At 32.3% G+C, this 24,754-nt stretch overlaps 3 protein-coding genes and 2 long non-coding RNA genes across 6 annotated transcripts; 2 read left to right on the top strand and 3 right to left on the bottom strand.

The window, feature by feature from the left end:
- Positions 1-682: 682 nt before the first annotated feature.
- On the bottom strand, positions 683-6,317 carry LOC107368469 (uncharacterized). Of its 2 annotated transcripts, none has more exons than XM_015936286.3 (3): positions 4,991-6,317; positions 2,283-2,481; positions 683-1,465 (listed from the first exon to the last, which is right to left on the bottom strand). In XM_015936286.3, the coding sequence occupies exons 1-3, from the start codon at positions 5,735-5,737 to the stop codon at positions 819-821; spliced, it is 1,593 nt and encodes a 530-aa protein (XP_015791772.1). In that variant the 5' UTR covers positions 5,738-6,317; the 3' UTR covers positions 683-818. The 2 variants fall into 2 exon arrangements, with proteins under 2 accessions (XP_015791772.1, XP_025017915.1); XM_025162147.2 differs by having other exon boundaries at positions 683-1,423.
- A 633-nt stretch (positions 6,318-6,950) lies between these two features.
- Positions 6,951-7,519, top strand: LOC149094819 (uncharacterized). Its single transcript, XR_016199014.1, has 2 exons — positions 6,951-7,169; positions 7,234-7,519. It is a non-coding gene; the product is annotated as an uncharacterized LOC149094819 (long non-coding RNA).
- Positions 7,520-8,119: 600 nt separating this feature from the next.
- On the top strand, positions 8,120-9,397 carry LOC107368466 (uncharacterized). The gene is made up of 3 exons (XR_001570156.3): positions 8,120-8,483; positions 8,559-8,746; positions 8,824-9,397. It is a non-coding gene; the product is annotated as an uncharacterized LOC107368466 (long non-coding RNA).
- Positions 9,398-9,889: 492 nt separating this feature from the next.
- On the bottom strand, positions 9,890-12,309 carry LOC107368465 (uncharacterized). Its single transcript, XM_015936285.3, has 4 exons — positions 11,151-12,309; positions 11,009-11,077; positions 10,867-10,956; positions 9,890-10,805 (listed from the first exon to the last, which is right to left on the bottom strand). Exons 1-4 carry the CDS (start codon positions 12,258-12,260, stop codon positions 10,743-10,745), a joined length of 1,332 nt encoding a protein of 443 aa, XP_015791771.2. The 5' UTR covers positions 12,261-12,309; the 3' UTR covers positions 9,890-10,742.
- Positions 12,310-14,793: 2,484 nt separating this feature from the next.
- On the bottom strand, positions 14,794-20,057 carry LOC107368464 (sodium/potassium-transporting ATPase subunit alpha). Its single transcript, XM_025162145.2, has 9 exons — positions 19,935-20,057; positions 19,186-19,254; positions 18,585-18,848; positions 17,654-18,488; positions 17,479-17,590; positions 16,027-17,410; positions 15,812-15,942; positions 15,641-15,742; positions 14,794-15,572 (listed from the first exon to the last, which is right to left on the bottom strand). Exons 1-9 carry the CDS (start codon positions 19,947-19,949, stop codon positions 15,452-15,454), a joined length of 3,033 nt encoding a protein of 1,010 aa, XP_025017913.1. The 5' UTR covers positions 19,950-20,057; the 3' UTR covers positions 14,794-15,451.
- Positions 20,058-24,754: the final 4,697 nt, after the last annotated feature.

Genomic DNA, 24,754 nt, shown 5'->3' with positions numbered 1-24,754 from the left:
AGATAAAAGATGATAGTTAAAAAGGTTTTCCTTCTTCCTCTTCTTTCCTCATCTTCTTCTTCTTTTCAAATATTATCTCAACTCATATAGGATCGATTCTTGCTCTTGTTTTTTGCACTTTTGTAAATGATCATCATGTTGGTGATGGTGATGAGAAGGATGAAGTTGTACAAAAAATGAAGGTAAGATGTTAGTCCAGTGGTGAGAGGGAGGAGGAGGAGGAGGTAAATAGGTGACATGGGAAGGATAAACAAAACTGATGATATAAACTTGAATGAAAAGATGTAAACAAAATATCGTTTATTGGTGAAAATGTGTTTATCCTACTTTTTTTTATTATTTATCATCACCATCAGCTTCGATATCAGTTTCAGCTTTTTTTTGCTACTCTGTTTGGCGTTGCAATGAAAATCAATGGTTAAAATGACCAACAATTGATCTTTTAGTTGACTTTTTTAGGATGACAATGATTGCAGTTTTTTGGATGAAATAATTTACATTTTCATGGGGCTCAATTTACAGGTTTTGTTATTGCTAACTGTCTTTTATGAGTAGTCCATTAAAAGGTGTTAAAACTACATTAGTTAATACATTAGGTGTATTAGTTAACGCGATTTTGTATATTAAGCAAAAGATCTGATTGTTGTTGGGCTGTTGAGTGTAAAGAAACTAGAAACTTGGGTTATTAGTTAATACCTTTGATTTTTATTTTGGTAATGATGTGGCTGGTGAAAGTGAAGATGAAGATGAAGATGATGGTGATAATGATGGAGAAACGATTAAGAATGAAAGATGTCTGATGATGGAAAAAAAGATATTTATCTTCCATAGACAGACATTGATACAGTATGTTCAAGAGCTTTACGCCTCAAAGATGCTATACTTGTTCCTCTCCAGATATCAGGTGAATCGCCATGGCTTGGATTTAGTACTGAGGTTTCAGAGGTTATGTTTAAGGTTGATCCAAGAGAGGAAGATGAAGGAGATCCAGAGTCGGAGGATGTTGGTGTGCCCGGTGGTGGTGGTTGGTTAAGGGTTGTTGGTGTGGGTGGACTGGAAGAGACTAACATGGAGAGAGTCGATAAAGGCCCGGATTGCTGTTGTTGTTGTTGCTGGAGACTGAGATGGGAAGGGGAAGATGATGAACCTGACGATGAGGAGGGATGCGGTGGTGGTGGTTGATGAACATGGGAATGAAGATGGTTAAGAGTTAACATGGTCGCTCCTGTTGTTGCTGAGGCCGGTGAGGAGGATGAGGTTGACGTCGTTGATAGTGGAGTCAGGGAAGAAACTCCATTTCCTGATGGATTGTTTAAATGACTATTATATGGTTGATAACATGGTGATGAACCCAGGCCGGATGCATTGTGATTAAGTCCACCCATTCCGGTTCCATGGTGGCCAGTTAAACTTCCAGTTAATCCTGATTGAAGGGAGAGAGAGTGACTTAAAGGTAAAGTAGGACCTGAAATAATATACAGAGAGAAGAGAAAAAAGTAAAACATCAAAATGATGATCTTCATGATCATGTTCACTATTATTTAATCATTATTTTTGGGGATCTTTTTTGCTTCTTGTTGACAAGGTTGAAAAGAGAAGGGGAAAAAAAGAAAGATGTGAAGATCAATTGTCCATTATAAAAATGGCCAATATGCATCATCATTATTTTGTATATCTTATGGCTATTGGCGTGACTTTATGCTATATGCTAACTTAATATTTCACATTTTGATGATTATTTATAAAAACCCATTTTACCTTTTACTTTCGGTCTCTCCCTTCAATCATGTTTCCGTTTCCTATCTAACTTTGTTACATATACATTTAAACGTATATGCAAAATTAATCGGAAGTGAAACAATGTTCGATTAAATGTTAAACTTTAAGGTTTAAATTTATAATGATCTTGGGCCTTTTTAAGCATTGAAACATACAACGAGAATGTAGGTCTTTTACTTTGTGGCTTTGGTTTTAGTCATTCAGTTGGTAACTCATTTCATTATCATTGTTCTCGTTAAATGATGTTATAATGATTATGATATGGTTAATGGTGCCAATCAGGTTTATCATTAGCTCAATAATTTATAAAATAAATGCATGTGTATTTTATAAATTGTGTCACTTTGGTTGTGGATTATATAATGCCAACAACGGCTATATCTGCTTTATCGGCTGATCTCATGGTTTGGTCAGAAGAAGACGATGTTATACGCATTTATGGTTATGGTAATCAATGGAGATTTAAATGAATAGTTTGGGGTAGAGGCATTGAGATGTAATACCTGTAGTCATTGTCCATCTTGGATCAGGTCCAGTTGAAAATGAACAAAGTCCATCAGTGGGTGAATTATATTTCCCACTGTTGACGGTCCCAAAGGTTGGCAAAGGATGAGACGGAAGAAGAGTACCTGAAGGATTACGAAGAAAAGTTCCCGACTTTTTACGCTTTTTAAATTTCGCTCGTCGATTTTGAAACCAAACCTGTTGAAAGAAGAAAAAATAAAATTAGTTAACAATAATAATTAAAACTATACCAACACAATTTACAATAAGATAGCAGCTGAGCGGTTAAAATAAGCCTTTGAAGAAAAATAAGTGTAAATAGCATTTTTAGCTATTTATCAATATTTTTACCGTTAAATAGATTTGCTTTCAACTCATTTTTGACTTTTGGTTTTATTAATTTTTAATTGTTTATCACAACTTTTTGATTTTATTCATTCAAATAGGTTTAAAGTTGACTTATAAATTGTGCTCAATCAAGAAGGAAAGCTGAGTTCTCTGAGATAACTGAGATTCATTGGAAATGTTGTTCTTTGTATATTTTTAAATAAGGTAACTGCAAAAAGGAGTTTACTGTGTTCATCCAGCCATGATTAAATATTGATAATCTTACCAATTCCCTGAAGAAGCTGTATTTTTCATGTTAAATATCATGGGGTTTGACTTGATTTTTGTTTAACTTGAAAATGCTCTTAAAAGATTCACAGATTTGAAAGCTAATAATAATAATAATTTTTCCTCCTCTACTGTTTCATCTTGATATACTGTATCTTTATGCGACGTGTGTATATGGATAATATGAAATGAACAAAAACAAATAACCAATTGATTTTAATGGTTATCCTTTTTTTATTGTCTATTCAAACAAAGAGTGAAATAGGAAATGTAACGATGGCCAAGATGAATAATTGATCATTTTATATGTGACCGGATATTAAAGTAAATTAGGGTCACCATGAGACGAGGAAGTGGATCATCATCATTGCCATCCTGAATTGATTTAACCAATGTTTACATTGTCAAATCAAATCTGTCAATATAATCTTTCTTCATTACTATCATTATCATTATTACAATACATCAGGTAGACTACAGAATGCTACCAGAATTTACTGATTTACAGATTTACAATCAATCGACAGCTTCAATAACAAAAGAAACAATTATAATATCAAAATAAAATTCAGGTTAAAACCAAATCATATCAAAATCTCAATATTCAGCTTTGCTTCCAAGTTAAATGTAAATAAAATTTAACCTTATTTATGATTTATATTGTAAGATGAAACTAATATGATAGGAATCAGTGAAAGGTCAATTGTTAACAATAAAGAGGTAAACAAAGCTGGCCAGCAAATAATAATGGATGACCAGTTTACAGTTTAAATGAAGATAAAAATATCATTGAACTGCTTTTTTAAGTTTACATTTTGCCATTGACATTGCAAGGTTTGTACATTAAGTTGAAATAAGGAAAAGTAAAAGATGATTTGGGTGAAGATGATATAGAGATGAATAAGGATGAGGAGGAAAAAAGCTACCTTAGGGAGATGGACAAGGAATGTACATTTCATATTAATGTGGTTTTCCTGTCCCATTAAAAAGTAACATGAATATCAATATAAACATTATTTTCAGCTTAACATCTTTACCTATTTTATTTTTGCCTTATCATCTTTTCATTACCCTTGCCTTTCAATTTATAAATGCATAATGAATGTCAAAGACAACATTGATTCACCGAGGTTGATTAAAAGGTGACAATTGAAACAAACTTGAACATTTCATTTGATCTTTCAATGTTGAAAATCTTGAAAATCATGATTGTGCTCGTATAATTGTTACAATTGATAAATGTTTCTGATCACTATCATTACCATTTTAATGATTATCATCAGTGATGATAAAGAGTCAACAAAATGAAGAGTCAATGTGTTAGTCAACATTATTTATGGAATGGTTTCTCCCAAAGGATGAAAAGGAGATGAGGAAGAAGAAGATGAAATGGCTTGAAAAAACAGGTCGAAGGTATTTTTTTTCATCTCCTCAACATCATTTTTATATCATCATCATCATCATTATCAACAACAGCATCATCAGCATCAATATTATCATCTATACTGATGATTCTTATCTTTATCATTTTGGCTATTTATTTTGGCTTTTTCATAGAAACACCAAAACTACTCAGAATTCATATTCTCACTTTCTTTTAATGTATATAAATATTATAAGAGGAGGATGATGATCAGGATGATTGGGAAGCTTCTTGCTCATCCTCTCACTTTCATTCTGTAAATCCCTGTGGATGCCAATGGGAAAAGTGAACAATAATGTCAACCTCGAAATTAATGGCAACAAATAAGCTTCAATGTTTAACAATAACTGCAAACTGATGGGCTTAATAATGATCCATAAATAGTGTTACTCTTTCCCATCAACATCATTATTACACTTTACCATTAGTTTTTTAATCATAATTATCATTGATTGTTAAATCACAGCAAACATCGCATCAAATGTGAGTCTAAAAATTATGTAAATCGGTTAAATACTGAAACAAATCAATTTAAACACCGAGACTATTCGAGGTAAACATTATATTTAAAGAAGCCAAATCTTAACCTCAATTTTTCAGGATAAAATTGTAATCATTTTTATATGTAAATTGTGTTGATATTTTTACTTTCATTATCAGTTAATTTACCTGAACTCTTGATTCTGTTAGTCCAATTCTCATGGCAAGCTCTTCTCTCATGAAAATATCTGGATAATGAGTCTTTGAAAAGGATCGTTCCAATTCTTGTAACTGAGCTGGAGTGAAACGGGTTCGATGTCGCTTTTGTTTTGACGGTTTACAATCACTATTAGTTGATGTTGAATTACCCTGATTGTTTGATCCATTGGTTGTAACACTATTAGTTGATCCTGAAGATGAATTGGATGTCAAATTGTTACCATTGTTGGAAGTGTTATTACTATTGTTACTGCTGGTTGAATCTGTATTGGTATTGTTACTATTACTAGAAGTTGTATTATTGGGATTGGTGTTATTACTATTTGTATTATTATTATTATTATTACTGTTCACTGAGCTCACTGAATTTGAATTTGAAACGGTTCCATTGGATGAGGTTGATAGATGGTGAAGATGGTGTTGATGGTGGGTCAGATGAGGATGATGATGGTTAAGATGGTTTGGTGGTGAACCAGGTGAATGGTGAGGGGCAAGATGATGATGATGTTGAAATGGATTGGAGTGAAGATGATGAGGATGATGGTGTGGATGATGGTGGGGATGAAGACGTCCTTGGTTGATCGGCGAGTTGGTTGCTAGTGGTGGCGAGTAACTAACTTTACAAACTGGATTATCAATAACATTTGATTCACTATTTAACTGGTTCAAATGGTTGGTTAATGGTCCATTAGTTGACCAATTATCTATCGAGAACATTATTACCGTTTAATTGAGACTTGATTCCAGTAAATTGTTATTCACTTAATGACTATTAAATAGTCAACATTTTCAAGGTTTCCCATTTTCAACTGGTTTAACCAAAAACATTAACAGGTAAAAACACATGTAAACAATGGGATGATTACACAGTAAAAATGGTTAATTAATTCCGACATTTTGTTTATTCTCACTTATTACTTGATTAACTCATAATCATCGGTCAAATTGATTAGAGTTGAGATTCAATTAGATTTGGAGGTTGAGATTGAACAAGTTGAATGTTGAAACTGAAACAGATTGAAGAGGAATGAAAAAAAGATGAGATTTTTTCAAGTGGAATTTTTTGTGTTTTCGTTTTTTTCCTTTACTGTCAATTTGTGTGAGTCTTCAAACTTTCATCATCTTTTATCATCATCATTATCATCTTCTCATTATTTAGCCTCATCATTATCGTCATCAGTGTTATCATCATTGGAATACAATTCATTGAGATGATCATTATAATGATGATGATATTAATGATAATGATATTACAGGTTCACATGTAAACTGTGAAGTTGACTTACTTAGTCTTGCTTTGTTTGGTCAGGCTTAACAAGGTAAGAAAAGTTTCTTTTCATCTTTACAGATAAACTGGATAAAGAAAGAGGAAAAAGAAAGGTAAAAGATGATGTTCAGATGAGCAAGATGAGAAAACCTTTCTCTCTTCATCCCTCTTTGGGTGGAAACCATTACTTTCAATGTTCAACTTCAACCAATCATTGAGTGTCTTGAATCTGTTTTGTAACCAATAAAGGCAAGGTTTACACCTTTTTGTGGGTGGCTTTTGAGGTACTCTCATACATTATCATGTTCATCATCACCATCTTCATCAGCATCATCAAAATCATCAGTAGCTTTGCCCTTCCACCACCATTCAGCTACCTTTTGCCAAAGGTAAGGAAAACATTAAATTACATTAAAATTGTAAGTACAATCTGATGTCTAAATGATGATATCAAATTAAGAAACTGTTTTAAATTTGAGAAACAACAACATGGAACAAAAATATTCATTTTGATACAAAATTAATATAATTTATGGGTTAATTCAGTAAAAATTTCAATATTTTGCAACCTTTTCAACATTTTTAAATTGAGCGGTAAAAAAATGAGCATTTTTTTCGAGCTGCCATTTTGCTTTTCTTAAGCAACAACCTTTTCTCATTGTGTTGTTGTTGGTTAATCAATCATTTATTTCACTCTTTAATTATTGTATTTTTTTATTGTATTTTATATCGTTGTTACAATTAAGTCATCATCAATGGTTGAATTTAATCAATGGGAGAAACCATATTACAATAAACCTTAAGGTTATTAAACATACAACTTGTTAACAAACGGTTTGGCGTTGGGTTTTGTTCGCACGTGTTGCTATCCATATTTACAATGTAAATTAACCTTGTTTAACATTTCCTATTTTAATCATCAACTTTTATTATTATCGTCGTCTAGGCATCAACTTCACCACCATTTTCATCATCAGAATGGTAAGTCAATGTGATGAATCAGAAAACATGAAATGCCTTCCCTTGTTCCCTAGAGGTGTAAGGAATGACCTTAAATACCGTTTTTGTTAGCTTTTTTTCATTTATTTATTCATATTGTTATTGTATTCAAATAATGATTTAGGATCTGTATACCAATCCCTATTTATATCACCATTTTTATTAAGCTTTAAGTAACAATAAATATAAATCAATCTGTACGGTTGTTCATCTTTTTATGCCTAAAAATCAAAGTATTGTATTTTTAAACTCTATTATTTATAAAACCAACAACAATTTATCATATATGCTAATTAAACCAGTTAGCTAACCTGATGATTATTTGATTATTTCATTCTGATATGCGGCTTTTTATTGCTTCCAGTCAACTATTTGTGTGTCTGTTCAACTTCAATGTCCATTGAGTTAACATGTAAAGCGCAATGACTATTATAGCCACTCCATTAATTTTTGTGGTTAAACGGCTTACACTTAATTAATTGTCTCAGGCTTGGTTAGACACTTCTGCTTCACAAATCAATAAAAAATGAATTGATGGCTGTAAATTGTTATTATCAAATCAGATAGATGATTAGACAGATGAAGTTAATGATTAATTAAAGTTGTGTAAGAAGAGTTAACTGTTTTTTTCTTCTTCTTCATCATATGTTTAATCAATTTGTTAAATTCCTTACGGAGCTTAACAAGGTAACTTATTACTTAATTAAGTTGGTTAATTTGATTAATACAATTACCATGAATTAAAATAAATGTTAAATATTACAAAAACAAAAGTCGACAAAAAGTTAAAAGCAATTAATCGATAATCGATTATAACATGTGATCAAAGAGGTTATTACGCCATTTTTACCAAACTGTGATAATTGAATGTAAAATGCTTTTAATTGTTATAATAGCTTTTAAATGAAGACAACATTAACCTTAATTACTTACTAATAGTTAACCAATAGTGATATCAGTTGATGATCATTTAATTATGTATCTATCATGGTAAAAAGTCCGGTGTTAACCCACCTTTGCAAATTCTGGTTTCATCAGTATTCAATGCACAGTGTTACAGGTTAAAAATTTTAAGAAAATGTGTTTTTGTTTATTATGTTTGTATTGTTATTTTGACTGTGTCAAGTAAATTATCAACTTTATATTCAACTGACAAAAATACATTTGTAAATCAAGTGTGTAAACTATGTAATAACTGTAAGTATAACAAAAACGATTCTCATGTAAGAAAAGATTTGAAACTAAAGATTTTTTCCATCTTCTTTTTCCTAGCTCACCATCATCATTATCTTCTTTGCCGCTTTGATTGGAGTTAATCAAAATTTATATCCACCTAAAAAAGCTAAATGCTGAATTCCCTGTCATCATAGGAATTACTTGATAACTCATTGGATAGCTTTTCACCTTTCTGTTTGGGCCTTTATCTTTTACTGATAACTATTGATTTGCACATAAAAAGTGTAAGTTATATTTCCAAGTGAAAGAAGATCAAGATTTTTATCATTTCTTATATCTTTTTTTTCCATCTTCATTCCAGTCTTCCATATTTACTCCTTGTAAGGTTAATCCATAAAGATATAAAGATGGAAACATTTCTTTAACCTTACAAAAAAAAGCTATTTGGTTTTATGCTTTTGTCTTCTGGTGGACCTTTTTTATTTGGCATAATTTGATGTTAAACTGTCCAGTTGTGTTGTTTCTTGGTCCATCATAATTTATCATTTAATACAAATTGTGGTGGAAAATAAAACGTATTAAAGAGCACTGGAAAAAGATATTTGTTTCATGGTAAACTCAACCATTCTTCAACGCTTTACAATTTGCAGCTCAAGGTGTTTGCTATAAACACCAATGATTTTACCATTTTATAGATTGATTTTTAGTGAATCTAATTTTTTCAATCCTTTTTCAACCTTTTTTTACTAATGTACTTCTTATCTTCATCAACACCGTCATCACCATCATCATGATGAATCTTTAATCATCGAGAACATCATCAGTATCCTTCACAACACTTTGACTTGATCTAAAAGTCTGAACAAACCACTAATGTGTATTAACTTGATTTTGTTTTTGTTTTCCTTAAAAGTGTAACTGAATCTCAAAGTTTATTTTTTTGTCCTCATAATCAAATTTAATTTTCATCCTCATCTAATTTAATCATTGAAAGTGTGTACTCAGGTTGATCAGTGGAAATAAGAAATGATTTTCAACTTGAATGGAGTTGAAGGAAGTAGAGAAACCTTTCAATCATCAATCTTAGGTTACATATGATGAATCCTTTGGTAGACAGGGAATTGTCCTTAAAAGAAGAAGAAGAAGAAGGAGAAAAACTCATTTGCTCAGAATCATGATAAATATTAATAATGATGAAAACATAATAGATGATCGTAAATTGATAGTTATCTTAATTTCACTTGAAAAAAGGTGATAATGATTTACATTAAACAAACTGATCAAATCTAGACTCATTATATAAAGTGCTCTCAATACAAAGCTGCAACTGAGATACATTTTTCATTCGGAACCTTAATTTTTACTCAATGTTACTTTAATTGATAACAGAAAGACATTTAAATGTGAATTCAAATGTCATCCAAATGTCAAGCATTAAAGGCTGTTTATTGGTAATCAAAATGGTTCAGAGTGTAAATATTTCAAGCTGTAAGATGGTGATTAAAAATGATGATCAGCATCATTCAATTGTCAGTTACTTAAAACATGTTCAAGTCTTGAAGAGTTTATTGTTATGCTTTTGCTGCCTTTCATTTGTCCTTTGCTTTTTTGTTTTTATCATCTCATCACAAATCTTGACTTGAATAGTATTGACTCCCGTTGGATATAATGTTAAATTGTCTCAGTTAATTTATCACCGAAAAAAGAGTTTGACTATTTATTTTACAATTTCAGCATCTACTTTTCATCTACATCTCGTACATATTATCAACTTCATTTTCCTTTTATTTTATCTTGTCTTCTATTGAATTTTATTAAAGCAAACCCATCAACATAACACTTTGTTTGTTTCCCTTATGAGCATGTTTTGCTTCATTCAACTTCAATCAAGCTATTGAGTCAACTTTAATCAAATGAATGTGACAGTTTCCATCCTTTCCAATTCTATCTTCCTTTTCTTCTCCTTCGCTTTTATCATCTTCTTTCCTTCATTTTTTACATGATAACTCCCAGGATACAGCGTACCAGAGTAAAAACTTTTGATACAAAGAGTGCATTGAAAGGGTTGAGCAGGAAAGAAGAGGCTTCAGTAAGATTGAATCAAATGAAGCCAAATACAAGTTCAAATGTAACCATTGTTGTTCAATTGTTACATGAGACTGACTGGTCAGCTAATTTATCAGGATTTATATATTTCCAGGAATTTCAAGTCTATCAGGCTGAGTGTTGGCATCGACTATGAAATTTGGACAAAGTCAATTCTTTTGATTCTTGGGATCATCATGTCTGTTTCTTGAATGCATCGATGAGAAGCAGAAAAATTGTAATGTTTTCAAAAATAATCTGAAATGAAAATGATATTGCAAAAGTTAGATGATTAAATATCTTCAAGTAGTCAACTCACCTTCAAAAGAACCAAAGATTCAATTCTAAATGTTTCACCAATGTAAAACCCAATGGGTTTGGTTGTTAAACGATCTATTGTTGTTAGAGACTTGAATTCAAAATTAATACTCTGATTACAATTTTACAAGATCACTAGTTACCTTTATCTTTACAGTCAGTTTAGTTGAATTACGTGCCAATCGATATATTATTAACGTTAGTCTATCGATCTGTAAGAAAAGTGGTAAACAATGATTTTATCGTTGGTTGAAGTGAAATGGCATAGATAGGGAAAAGACTAACTTTGTTATTGGCATCGACAACAAGTATGCGAACAAAGATGATGATTCCGATTAATGATAGAGTAACTGGTATAAGAATTGGCCATCTGACCATTGGATCATCAACTCCAACAATGAAACAAACAAATAAAGTAAAATTAATAAATAATGCCAAAGAGGAAAAGGTTGTCAAAGCCATCGATCTTATTTCCCGATTACCAGATTCAATGTTGTTAAAAATAGCATTACATTTAGCAATCCAGTTGATACGATAGACTCTGCTTGAAGCTATGTTTGTTTGGGTTGGCTCTTCAATGAGAATCAACTCTTTGAGGCGCAACAAAATGTACAAAAAATAGATCAAAGCGTGAAAATAAAACCAAATTGAACTGAATATCGAAGTAGTTGTGGCTATAGAGTTCATAACTACCCAAAATATCTGACAAAATGTTTGTAAAGACAAATATTGACCAGGCAAACATTTGAATGAACCGTTGAAGAAGAAGATAACATAACCAGAAGATAACATGTAGCAAGTAGTTTGAAATAAAGCCATTGATTTCAATAACAGGCGTAATTGAAATTGACTAGAATGTAAATTAATGTCCAGCAAGTGATTTGAGATTGATGAAGTGGACATAATAATGGTAAAAATATGGAAAAATGAAACAGTTGATTTTTCAAAGGGACGGTGGCAATCGGTGAACATCATGGATAAACAAATGACGGCTAGTAAGAGCATAATGGCTAGTAAATTGCGTTTTGGGAAGCAACTTGTATTGTCACCAAGAAATAAACTAATTGTATTGCATAGTTCACAATCAGGAGTTGATGGAATCAGAACAAGAAAAGTTGCACGAATTAAAACAATTAACACTAAACCTTTGAGGAGTTTATGCTTTAACAGCTGTTTTTGTGGCGGTGAACCAGTTGAGTAACCGTTTATTGTACCAACAAATTTTAGAGCACTTTTTTCACATTTTAACATTGTCTTGATTATAGATTGATCATTTAAATTGTTGGATATTAAATGAGTGAATACATTTTTAAGATGATTTATTAAGGGTGATATTAACTGATTAAATATGTTGAAAACCATTTTTACTGTTTCAATCTGGTTAGGCCTTAGCATAACAAATGGCAAACAGACGAAAGTCAAGGCTTGTAACTCAAAGTCAAAATGTAACTCGCTTTTTCTGGTGCAACTGGTAAATACAAAAGCAATGTACATCGTATTATACAATAATAACCTAATAATTGTATTATCTGATGATATTTCTGCTAAAGTTATTCTTTTTTTGGGTTTTTTTGTTTGTATATTGTGGATGATCGATAATTTTTAGATATAATTACGATTATTTGCGTATGTATGATATTATGTATGATATTTATTCGTGTTTACTTGTTTTTAATGGAAGTTCAAGTTTTACCGAACAACTCTTTATCATTTTTATTTGCATAATAATCATAACTAAGCAATTTCATGAGATTGTTTGTGGGTATAATAAAGTGTATAACCAGACAATTTGAAAATTTGATTGCGTTTCATCTAATTTTACCAGCAAAAGTCATTCCTTCGTTTTGATGAAATATTTGAATCATAAGTCCCAGAGTTTGTTGTATCGATGGATTCATGATTTTATGGATGATTAGTAAAATGATCAGCAGGGTAATGGTGAACTGAATCTTGCGTGTATTGTTTATCAGTAAATGTTATGTTAACACTAGTAATTATGAAGAGTAATTTAAAGAAATTAGATTATTTTAAATTAATTTTATTGATCAAAACTGTAGCTGTTTGATTTGCCCTTTTAATGCTTAATGTATTACCATCATCATCATCATCATTATCATCGTCATTGATTAAACATTGTTTTAATTTACACCAACAAAATGAAGCAATTGAAAAATTAATTATTACATATATTAAAGCAATTAAAAGCAGAAAATATTAATCTACAAATGGATGGTTAAAATTGGGTTAAAGGAAGAGTTGGATGAGTTTTTTGATTGGTATACAAAAAACAAAGAGACAAAATCAATAACTGAATCTTTTGGAAATTGAAATGCTGTTTTTAATCATTGAAATCACAGATTAGGAATTAAAACTCAACAATTAACCTTTTGTTTTCTTGTTGTGTGTTAATCTTGACAATTAGTTGAAAACATTATAATTGTAAGAGGAGAAAAGGTTTGACAACAATCAGATTTTCTGGTCAAGTTTTGATTTCCTTATTTTCAAGCTGATGATTTTGGACTCATTGAGTGTGTGTGTTGGTTTCAGAGTAATTCAATGAATTGATTTTGTTTTGTCGTTTTAATTTGTTAATGGTATTAAAAAGGATGATTAAATTGTGAATCCTGAATGATGAAAATGAAGTATCAAGATTGTTGCTCAGTTGAGTCAATGTGCACCAAAAGTCTATCTTTGTTTAAGTATTAATTCCGCAGGTCTTGAACAGGTTTTACATCCAAGTTTAAATAACTAAGTCTGTGAACAATTTAATAATTGGTGAGCAATTTGTCTTGGTTTTTAGTTGAAATAAAATTGGACATAATAATAAGTTGTATGATGATCATTGTTGGATAAATGATGATAATATAGTCAAAGTAGGTAACTCCATAGACAAACTATTACTATTAATCTTTCCATTTTTCCACTAATTGACACAATGCTACAAACAATTAACAGTGAGAAAAGAAATTAACTGATTTTAAGCTAACGAAAAATGAACAAAATCAACTTAATTTGTTTTCCTCTTTTATCGTGAGTCTCGTGAATATATTGATTGTGTTGCGTGTATTAAACAATATTTCATGTCTGCTTTTGTCAATTGTTTGGTTGAAGGGTTCAACTTTAATTTTGTCACTTTCAATCGGCTAATCCTGGTTTAATCAAACAGTTTAATGATCAAGCTTTCCTTGTTTAACTGGCGGTTCAATCCAAAGGAATCGCATTGAGAATTGTTCATTGGGTCAAGGTTGGTTTAGCTGCTTTTCTGGTTTATTCAAGCTTTAAATTAATGATGTTTGGTCAATGTTTCACTGTTTTCTGGTGTAAAACTGAATCGATTGAATCGTTTGTTGTATTTCCTTCTTTTTTATTAATGAAATTGTTTGTTTCTTCTCTAAATCAGCTATGAGCGGACAAAAATTTATAAATCCTAGTTTTTTTGTCAGATTTTTTTTACTTAAATCTTTTTTTAGAAGTGAAATTGAAAAGAGCAGGAATGGGTTAAGGAATTACGATTAAAAATGAATGAGAATGTTGCTTTGCCTTGATTATTTGCCATGATTAGTGTGATGTTAATGGTTGCATTTGATTGACTCTTTTGTTTCCACTGGATGATTGAGAATGAAGCTTGAAGACTTGTTACATTGTGCTCAGCATTTTCATCATTTAATCCATTCTAGTTTAACCTAATTAATTTGCTTTGCATCACTCCATTTTTTCCTTTAATCTCGTACCATCTTTGATTTATCCTTTTACTCTGGTTCCTGAATGTGTGAGCTTTGGTGATGGAATGTTGGTTTCATTGATCCTTTAATAAATCTGTAAAAGACGAGATAAAGAATATTTTAGACATGGTTTACTAAGATCTATACGAAATTTATTGAAATGCTGTATTTACGTTTCAATGTTTTTAGTGACTTGATCATAAAGCTTTAGGCTTGCACCAAAAGTTAATTTAATCAGATACGAAATTAAAAGTTGGATCAAAGAGATTGATTATGCACGGCACAGAGATGAGTAAACTAGGAATTTTTTGGTTATGAGGATTCGTTGATTAAGAGTCGGTTGATTATGGTAATGGTAAAAACAGGAAAAAGAAACAATATGATATAATATAATGTAACATTAATAAAAACAATAATAAAAACAATGGAACAAAATGATTTGAATTTGAACTAAAAATAGACAAAATAAATAAATAAATAAATAAAATTTGAAGAAATCTTTGGTGGCTTTCTGTTGTTTTTGCTTTCTTAACAATCTCTTTCATCTTTGCTTAATTAAAACAGATTATCAATCTGTATCATAGTTAAAAATTAATCAATCGATAGATCGATTAATTATATTTAAATATTTATACTTTTAAACTAATTTCTTATTTTGATGAAAAGACGAGTCAAATTAAGTAACTTAAAATTGAAAGAAACATGAGAATTAGATGAGAAGGTAATCAGGCTTTGGTTTGATTTGTAAAAGTGGGAGTGAAAAGCGTGATTTTGAAGGTGAAAGATGTCATGAGGCTAGAAAGAGGAAGAGTTGAGAAAAGAGCTTTGATGGATATTTAGAAACTCCTAGCAGCATTCATTTTTTTAGTAATAAGTCTCTATTTCAACCCAACCGCCTGGATTGCGTCTAATGATAAAACGACGAGCTTCATCATAAATGAAGATTAGTAATGAAAATGGCATTGCTGGGAACCACCATGATAGCCTTTAAAAAAAGAGATGGAAATCAATTATTAGATGAATTGTTTCAAGTAAAATGACAAATTAACTTACTTAATTGGATACAATTTAAGTACAACCGACATTCCAGGAGTGTAAGAAAGGAAAGCAGCCAAGAGAGTTTCGAAAAGCAATCCAAAGTTAAGTGCGTGATTCCTAAATAGACGAAGTAGAAGAGAAATGATGAGAATTTGTAAGAAAAAAATAAAAATGAAATGAACTTACTTCATTCCTTGATGGACCAATGAGTTTCTTCTGGTTTTACATACGATGAGATCAGCCCATTGGACAATGACAATGGCAATGAAAAATGCAGTATGGCAAGTAAACTCTAATACTTTACGATTTTTATAAGTCTGGATGAATGAACAAAAAAATGAGTTAGATTACAATTTTTAGAAATTAAATGTGAATCAAGATTGTTCAAATGTCAACATTACCCATTCTTGTCCGTAAGAATCTTGTAGATCATTAATTGCCTTTGAATCCCAATCATTTCGAAGGCCAAAAAGGAAAGATGGAAGAAAACCATTTTCTGCCATAATAACAAAATAAGTAAAGAAACCGGCAGCAGCTTGGATAAAACCAATTTGACCATAGGCCATTGAAATTAAACGCTCGTTCACCAATTTATCTTTTTTGGGATTTCGTGGTTGACGTTTCATGATATCACTTTCAGCTTGCTCATAAGCTAGTGAAATGGCAGGAACCATATCAGTACCAAGATCAATACAAAGGATGGTGACAGTGCCAAGTGGTAAGGGAACATTGAAAATGATAAAGAACAGGAAAGGTGAAATTTCAGGTATGTTACTAGTTAGAGTGTAAGCAATGGATTTTTTCAAATTATCGAAAATCAATCTTCCTTCTTCAACTCCAGTTACGATGGATGCAAAATTATCATCCAACAGTATCATGTCAGCAGCTTGCTTGGATACATCTGATCCAGCAATTCCCATTGCAACTCCGATATCTGCTTTTTTAAGTGCAGGAGAATCATTGACTCCGTCACCGGTTACAGCCACAATAGCACCTTGACGTTGACATCCTTCAACAATAATCAGCTTCTGTTGTGGAGAGGTTCGAGCAAATACTATTTCTGTGTGGTATTTCAAGATATCATCCAATACATCAACCTCCATATCTCTGAGTTCACCTCCATGAATAACAGCAGCCTTAGCATCTCTTGGATTAACCTCTTCAACAGGAATATTCAGACGTTGAGCAATATCTTCAACTGTTTCATTACCTTCTGAGATAATACCAACAGCCTTGGCAATAGCTTTAGCAGTAATAGGATGATCACCTGTTACCATGATGACTTTGATACCAGCTGATCTGCATTTTGCTACAGCATCGGGTACAGCAGCACGAGGAGGATCAATCATAGAAACAAGGCCTAAGAAGCGAAGTCCATCAAGAGGAAAGTTACCTTCATCAGCATCAAATGGATAACCAGGAGGATATTTATCGGCAGGTAATTTGAGATCACAAAAACCAATTACACGTTCACCTAAACCACCTAATTCAAGGTAAGCACAGTTGAAAGCTTCTTTCATTTCTTCATCCAAGGGTCGATCTTGTCCATTAATGAAAATTGATGAACAGCGATCAAGAATACGTTCTGGAGCTCCCTTCATAAGCAGTAAGTAACTAGGATCATTTGGATCATCAGTTTCATGAATGGTAACATGGTATTTGTTGGTGGAATTGAATGGAATTTCACAAATTTTAGGATTCTTTTGTCGGTAACCAGCAACATTTCCGTGAGCAAGCTCCATACATTTAAGAATGGCAGATTCTGAAGCGTCACCAGTAGTATCCCTGTTTAAACAAACAATATAAATTAGCATGTTTTGAAAGTATTTAACTATTCAATTTCAATAATTTACCTTTTGAGGATTGGAGCATTCTCTTGATTTGGTTTGAACTCGGCTCGACTGCACAACATACATACTCTAGCCAATGCCTTCCATCCTACTGAGCTCTTGTCGTATTGGACACCTGAGTAAAAATTATAATGTTATAATTAAGAGTCAATTATTAAAAGGTTAAGATCTGACATACCTGATTGATCTTCTGTTGTATCGGCCTCTATGATATGGTTATCAAACCACATGTGAGCAACAGTCATACGATTTTGGGTGAGTGTACCAGTTTTGTCAGAGCAAATTGTTGAAGTTGAACCTAAAGTTTCCACGGCTTCAAGATTTTTGACTAAACAGTTCTTGGAAGCCATACGTTTGGCAGTGAGTGTCAAACATACTGTTACAGTAGCCAACAAACCTTCTGGCACATTTGCTACAATAATACCAATTAAGAAAATGACAGCATCAAGCCAATTATAATCTAGCAATAAAGCGATAACGAAGAAAGAAACTCCAAGGAAAACGGCAACACCAGTAATAATGTGAATGAAATGTTCAATTTCCTTGGCAATAGGAGTTTGTCCCATCTCCAAACCAGAAGCTAAGTTAGCAATACGACCCATTACTGTTCGATCACCAGTGTTAACTACGATACCCTGAGCAGTTCCTTCCACACAATTTGTTGAGAAAAAGGCGATATTACGAGTTTCTAAAGGATTTTCATTAGTTAATTCTGGGCTTCGAGTCTGAGGTTCTGATTCTCCAGTTAGTGATGAATTATCGACCTTACAGCCATGAGATTTGATAACTCTCATGTCTGCTGGAACTCGATCACCACCTTTAACCTCAACCAGGTCACCAGCAACAACCTCTTCGGCAGGGATAGTGTTTTTCTTTCCTTCACGAATAACGGTAGCATATTGAGGAACCATAGATTTGAAAGATTCCATAATAGCAGAACTTTTGGCTTCTTGGTAATATGAGAAACATCCAGTCACAATGACGACAACAGCTAATACAACACCAAGATAAAGCTGGAAAAAAGTCAAGGTACAAAATTAATAAATCATTCCGAAATCGCATGGTTAAATGAGTTGAAATGTACAAATTCAATATAAAAAAGTACTTACATTATCAGGAGATGGATCTTCAAAGCTAGTAGCTTGAATTGAGTAAGCCAAAAAACATAAGATGGCACCGATCCAAAGTAATAGAGCGAAGCCACCGAATAGTTGTTTGCAGAACTTAACCCATTCAGGTGTAGTAGGTGGAGGAGTTAGGGCATTGGGTCCATCACGTGCTAAAACTGTTTTTGCCTGAGCAAGAGTTAATCCGGTTTCACTATTAGTCTTTAACCGAGAATATAATTCCTCCAAAGGTATTTTGTGCTCATCCTAAAACGCGATCATCCGAAAAGATTGAGTTGAATGAATTGTGGGAGATAGAAAAAAAATTATGCATCAAAACTCATGGATACCAGAAAAAAACCATAGAATAAAAAATGAAGTCAAACAAAAAAAGAGAGAGAAGAAGAAAGTAACCAAGGTGAATGGTTAACCGGTGAATACACCCAATGTCAATGTGATTGAAAAGTAATCCAGAGGCACCCAAATAATTACAATAAATCAAATACAGCAATTATCAAAAAAAGATCCAGAAAATGAGTTAAATGACTGGAAGCTTCGGAAATGGACAATAAACATGCAATATGTAAGCTTTAAATGGACTTACCATGGCCACCTCTTGTTTGAGGTCATCCAATTCCTTTTTCCTCTCTTTTCGTTTCGTTTTTGCATCTTTCTGTACATGAAATAAATCAAAATTAAGAGAACACAAAAATTAATCAATAGCCAAAATTATGCATTAAAAGCGACAAATTTGGTTCAATATGTTAGCTTTTGGAGCAATGAGAAGAATTGGAAAAAATGCAAAAATTGTAATATTGCCTTAAATCAATCAATCTACAAAGTTAATCAACTGAAAGAAATGGAATAAGTTGAGAATAAAAATAAGAACTGAAAGGAATGAAATAAGCGTAAAAGATGTTACTGCTGATAAGACATAATGCAACCTCGACAGGAAAGTAATCTGTAAGGAGGCAAGAACTTCACACCCAAGATTCAGGGTAGAAGAAGAAAAAGCTTGTCACATTCATATGGAAGACAATTAAATAATCAGGGTTCTTAAGGCAAATTGGCAACTTGTCGATGAGACAAGAAACGGTGAAAAATACAGAAGGTACAAAATTGGTGAAAAAGGGCAAACAAGAAAGAATAAAATGGGAAAGGAAAAATTTGAAAAAGAAAGAGTAGAAAGAAAGAGGCAAGGAGATATAAAGGTCGAGTGAATTGATTGTTGCAAATACGAGTTACAGTTTCTTTTTTGCATTAACAATAAGGATTGAAAGGCAATTTTGCAAGTCCTGACTGAACCAAGCTGTTAATTGTTAAATTAGAAAGGTCAAACAGTTAAGCACTTACCTTATCGCTACCCATGATTGTTGATTATAATTGAAAACAATTAGATAATAACAAACTGAAAAGGAGAAGAAGAAGGTTTTACTGTGTAAAAAGGTTCGCGATGCTTTTCAGTTGTTAACTGTGTTCCAGAGACTGATCAGTGCGTATGCGCTTACCCAAAAGAACCTGCAAGTAACTGAAAGGCTGAGTGACTCAAAGTCCACCCCTCGGTAGCCATACAAAGCTTGACGAAGCATCATTACAATGAAAATGACATTTGAATACACCGCTATTTAGGTGCACATCATCTTCAAGGCAATTTTAAATTTTTAATTCTGTTCATTTAAGTTGCCAATCTGGTCCATGGACTAGGAGGAACCCCCTCGAACTCCTTTTTTAAAATATTTCCTCTTTTCTGTCATATTAGGTAACCAGAAAAGTTTTGGTACTATTCAGATCTAATTTCAAATACAATTAAAGTTCAAAAATTAATTCAGCAAAATGTTGAATGAAAAAGTGGCTGACGGAATTCGCCTGAGAAATTGATTTTTTCAAACTAATTTTTTGAATGTTAGATGACATGAAAATAAGATGTTGCTAACCATTTTTCATATTCGAGGCCGTTTTCGCGAAATGACCTTAAGAATTTTTTTCTAAGAACAAATCATTTATGATTAATCTCATCATGTTGATCATGAATAAGAAAAAATGAACAAGATCGGTTTTTTGATACGACCCGTGGTTGCTGAGACAACCTGGAAAAGTGTATAAAAATAAAGAGCAAAACTCTAGTGCAAAGTACAGTAGTCGCCTTATCGTGAATTTCATTGAAATTTTGAAAATTTTTATGATTCTGAAGACAGATTATAACTGTTCGAGGAGATCCTCTTTTCAACAAGTACATGTTCATAAGAGATGACAAGAAATCCATGATATGTTAACCACTACACGACAAAGAGTTGGCTTATTCTGATTTGTTCTGATGTTGCTGCTAGACAACAATTGAAGTCTAGCAACAAAGTGTTGATAGTGACCGGCTCATTTAAGGGATTGCTTGATAAATATTGTAATGCACGGTGTAAAAATTTATACCGCTTGGTGGATTGATTCGACCACTAAAATCGCCATCTCCTTCATCCATCATGGATAGTGATAGCACGATAGCATCTCGCACTCATAAGGCCCATTTCATTTACAACTAAACTAATTGGATGTCATCCAAATCAAACACCGAAATGTTTCATCAAATAAAACCTTCTTTATGGGTCGATCATTTGTCTCAATTAATCAAAGCATATGGCATAGGTCAATAAAACTTGAGTTAAGCTTAATCATCAAACCGGAGAAATTTCAAAGAGTTCAGGATAGTAATGGGTGAGATGGACACCATGAAGCCTGAAAAGAAAGAGAGAAAGAAGAAAGAGAATGAAAAGTCTTTCTCTCACTTGGGTTGTGACCGACTCAAAGGTAACCAAGATTTAGATTCATTACAAAACCCAAAAAGCAGACAAAGAGCGACTCTTTCGTGCAGAGTTGGACGATCATTGGAATTTTGATCGATTTATTTCAATCGATCAAAGATTTGTCTTGATCGATCGATTTTCCATCAACAAATAATTCAATTCCTAAATGGATAAATTTCAACATAAAGTTTTAAAATTCCGGTTAAAACATGCTTCTTAGCCTTTGATGCATCTTTTTGCACCTTTGATCATTCAAAAACTTGATCGATCATGATCATCCCATCTTTCGGGATTCTGCTCTGATTAAAGTTATTTTAATTGGGTTAATCTTCTTTCTCTTAATTTGTGATTTAACCATATTTAAGTGTCCTTACATCAACTGTTTGATTGCTTTGTGTTTAAATTAAAACATGCTACTGCATTGACTGCCTCCAGATGCTTTGCATTGTCAGAACAATAAATACACCAGAATAAAGTTAATACATTTTTTGAATAAAATCAATGAGTACAATCTGATAATATGAGAATTTGTCTGTTTTATAAAATTATTAACATTGATAACATTCATTAATGTTATACGATTTCTCTCCATTGTAATTGTCCATTCATATGGACTCATATTGAACCTTTAGCCTCTTCAAGAGATAAGGATGATTGAATTCAGAATAGTTGCCTTGGCTTCAGTTAATCTTAAGCTGTTTGAAGAGGATGACATGGAAAAATGGAAATTGAAATGAAAGAAACAATCGAAAGAACTACCGAGTTTAGCATAATTTTTCAAGATGAATTCTTGTTTCTATTCCGTGTAATCTCTTTGAAATATAATTATTTTTATTCTTCATTTCAAATGTCAGAACTGAGTGAATTTCACTCAACTGTCAAGCTGTTCATGGTTTTGGGTACAATAACTCAGCTGCTCAGTCGTACTATGCATTTGTACCCAGTTGTTGGGTGATGTCAATGAAAGGCCTTTAAAGTTCAACTGTCTACCTTATATCATCCTTAAGGCACACTCTGTCTATCATTTCCATCCCTTCCCATTCCAATAATAATCATCATCTTTTTTATTGTCATCATCTTCATTATCATCACATTTTCCCTGTTCAAACTTATTCTTAATGTTCGTTTCCTTAACATCTCTTTTCTCGTGAGAGTTCATCGTTTGTAAATTGTTTATTTTTGGTTATTTTTGCATTTGATTGTCACCACATTGTATCTAACACTGATCAAGCTTTGTATGGCAACTGAAGGGTTCATAAGCAACTCAGGCCTTGACTTTACGTCGACGCGTGCGTTTGAACCGACTGAATCAGATAATTCGGTTTATATTTTTCTTGCAATCTTCATCTTTTTACCGTTCTTTTCATCATCATTTTCCTCACTCTATTTATCCTTTCTTTCCCTCTTTCTAAAAGGCAATCCAAGGAAACATTTTCTCGTTCACTTCTCCTTCTTCATGAGAAACCGTTTACATCCATTGAATCTTTCAAGAATCTTTCTGATAACCAGTTCTCTCCATCACTGTCTTTGTCTCTCCTCCATTTTTTCCCAAACATTTTTCCTCATCAGTTTCACTCTGTTCTCCTTATTAATCTAAAGTTTACCATTCATTTCCCCTGTGTTCATCTCTTCTCACCGTGAGATGCAGACTTTCATCTAATGATTCAAGAGGAGTTACTCCTCTAAATGTTTAATCTTGCAAATGAATGAAGAGTTTCATAGTGATGATGAGCAGCTAGTTATGTAAATCAAATTGAAAAGATGAGCAAACATGAAAAAGATAGGCAACCCTTTAAATTGGTAAATTTCTGGTTATCTGGTTCTTAACTTGTTTTTACATTGTTAATTTGGTGAAACCAGAAAACATTGAAAGTAAAAAGGAAACAAAAAAGATCACTTAAAGAAAAGCAAAAACTGAAAACATTTTCAGATTAAACTAAAGCTTCTTGTAAAATGTTACATTTTTTGACATTACAGATTATTGCATCTTTTATGGTACATTTAATAAACAGAGTTAAGTAAAGGAATAGGAAACAGGGAATGTCATGAAAATGAGATTCACAGATTGAAACAAAGTAAAGAACAAAATGGTCAGATTATTCCAAATACATTAGTTCTTGAATTAACATGGTAAAAGCAATCCAAGGATTTTTCTTGTATAACTGTTTATATTGATGTTGATGAATTTATTTTTAGCAATATCGACCCAAAATAACAACTCAAAGCCTAGCCCAGATCATCATCTCACACCTTTTTTTTCATTCTGGTTCCAGATGAGTCTGTTCATTGTGTAAAGAAAGGAACAGACAAAAGAACGTTTTACTTTAACAAGGTCAAGGTCAACTTATGGAAACAAAATATTACAATCGTTCACATGAGAGTTTATCTTCAATATAATTATTTAACTAAAGGAAACATTTATTGGACAACTGAGGAATGGATCGTTCAGTATTGATATTTATTATCAATCGATACAATTGACATACTTCGCAATCAAAAGAAATTGGTTGTGCAAATTCAAAATAGCAAAACATTCATTGAAGATCACATAAGCTTTTCAGATGCGGAGCTTTTCAATTTCACCCTGTAAAGATATTATTTTTGGTGTCAATTGTCTTCTTACATTGGCAATGATCGAACCAATAACACTGAGTGATTGGAGTAATGACCCTCACGAACCGTCAACACGAAAACGAATGGAGTTTGAAAACTCATTGATTTGTCAGTTTATTGGCAAACTTTGTATCAAGCGTCGAGGTTTAGTATTTTCTCAATCGTTTTTATGTCCTCCGACACACCCATTCCAGATTCATACAATGTCCTGCGTGAAACCTGTACATGCAACAGTAAAGATGGCTGTAATTACGGTTTTATATCTCACGGGAATTTATCAATCATTTGGTTAATGTTTGCCATTTGCCAATTATTCTGAATAAAAAGGTGAATAGAAATATTCATTCAAAATTCCGGTTGCTTGTTCATTGAAGTTACGGCGAAGTTAAGTTTTTTGCATCGAGAAACCTCTAACGAAGATTATTAAAGCTTCACTGGTACTTATTTGACGCTGGATTGTATTTGATTCAACTTTTTTGGGTCATCTGTATCATTCTTTCAATTATTTTCTGGTATCGGATTGTCAGAGATCGTTCTCGTAACAGATTAATCACATGGGTTGTGAATTCATTGCTAGCCTATGAAATAGAGTGAAATTTTAAATGAAGATTTAGCTATATTTTATCACTTTTTTCGAGTATGATTCAACAGCTTATTTTCCTGCCTGTACCAAAATTATTATAATCTGATTTAATTTTTATACTATCCACACTCGATCGCGTCGTCTTTAGCAACAAAACATTGAGAATAAATTTAGACATAATA

Source organism: Tetranychus urticae, chromosome 1, assembly GCF_039701765.1.
Source record: "Tetranychus urticae isolate SD_2017Ah chromosome 1, NJAU_TeUrti_SD_1.0, whole genome shotgun sequence".
In the NCBI taxonomy this organism is placed as follows: Eukaryota; Metazoa; Arthropoda; class Arachnida; order Trombidiformes; family Tetranychidae; genus Tetranychus; species Tetranychus urticae.
The sequence above is the reverse complement of the archived record's forward strand: the minus strand, read 5'-3'. Positions and strand labels throughout refer to the sequence as shown.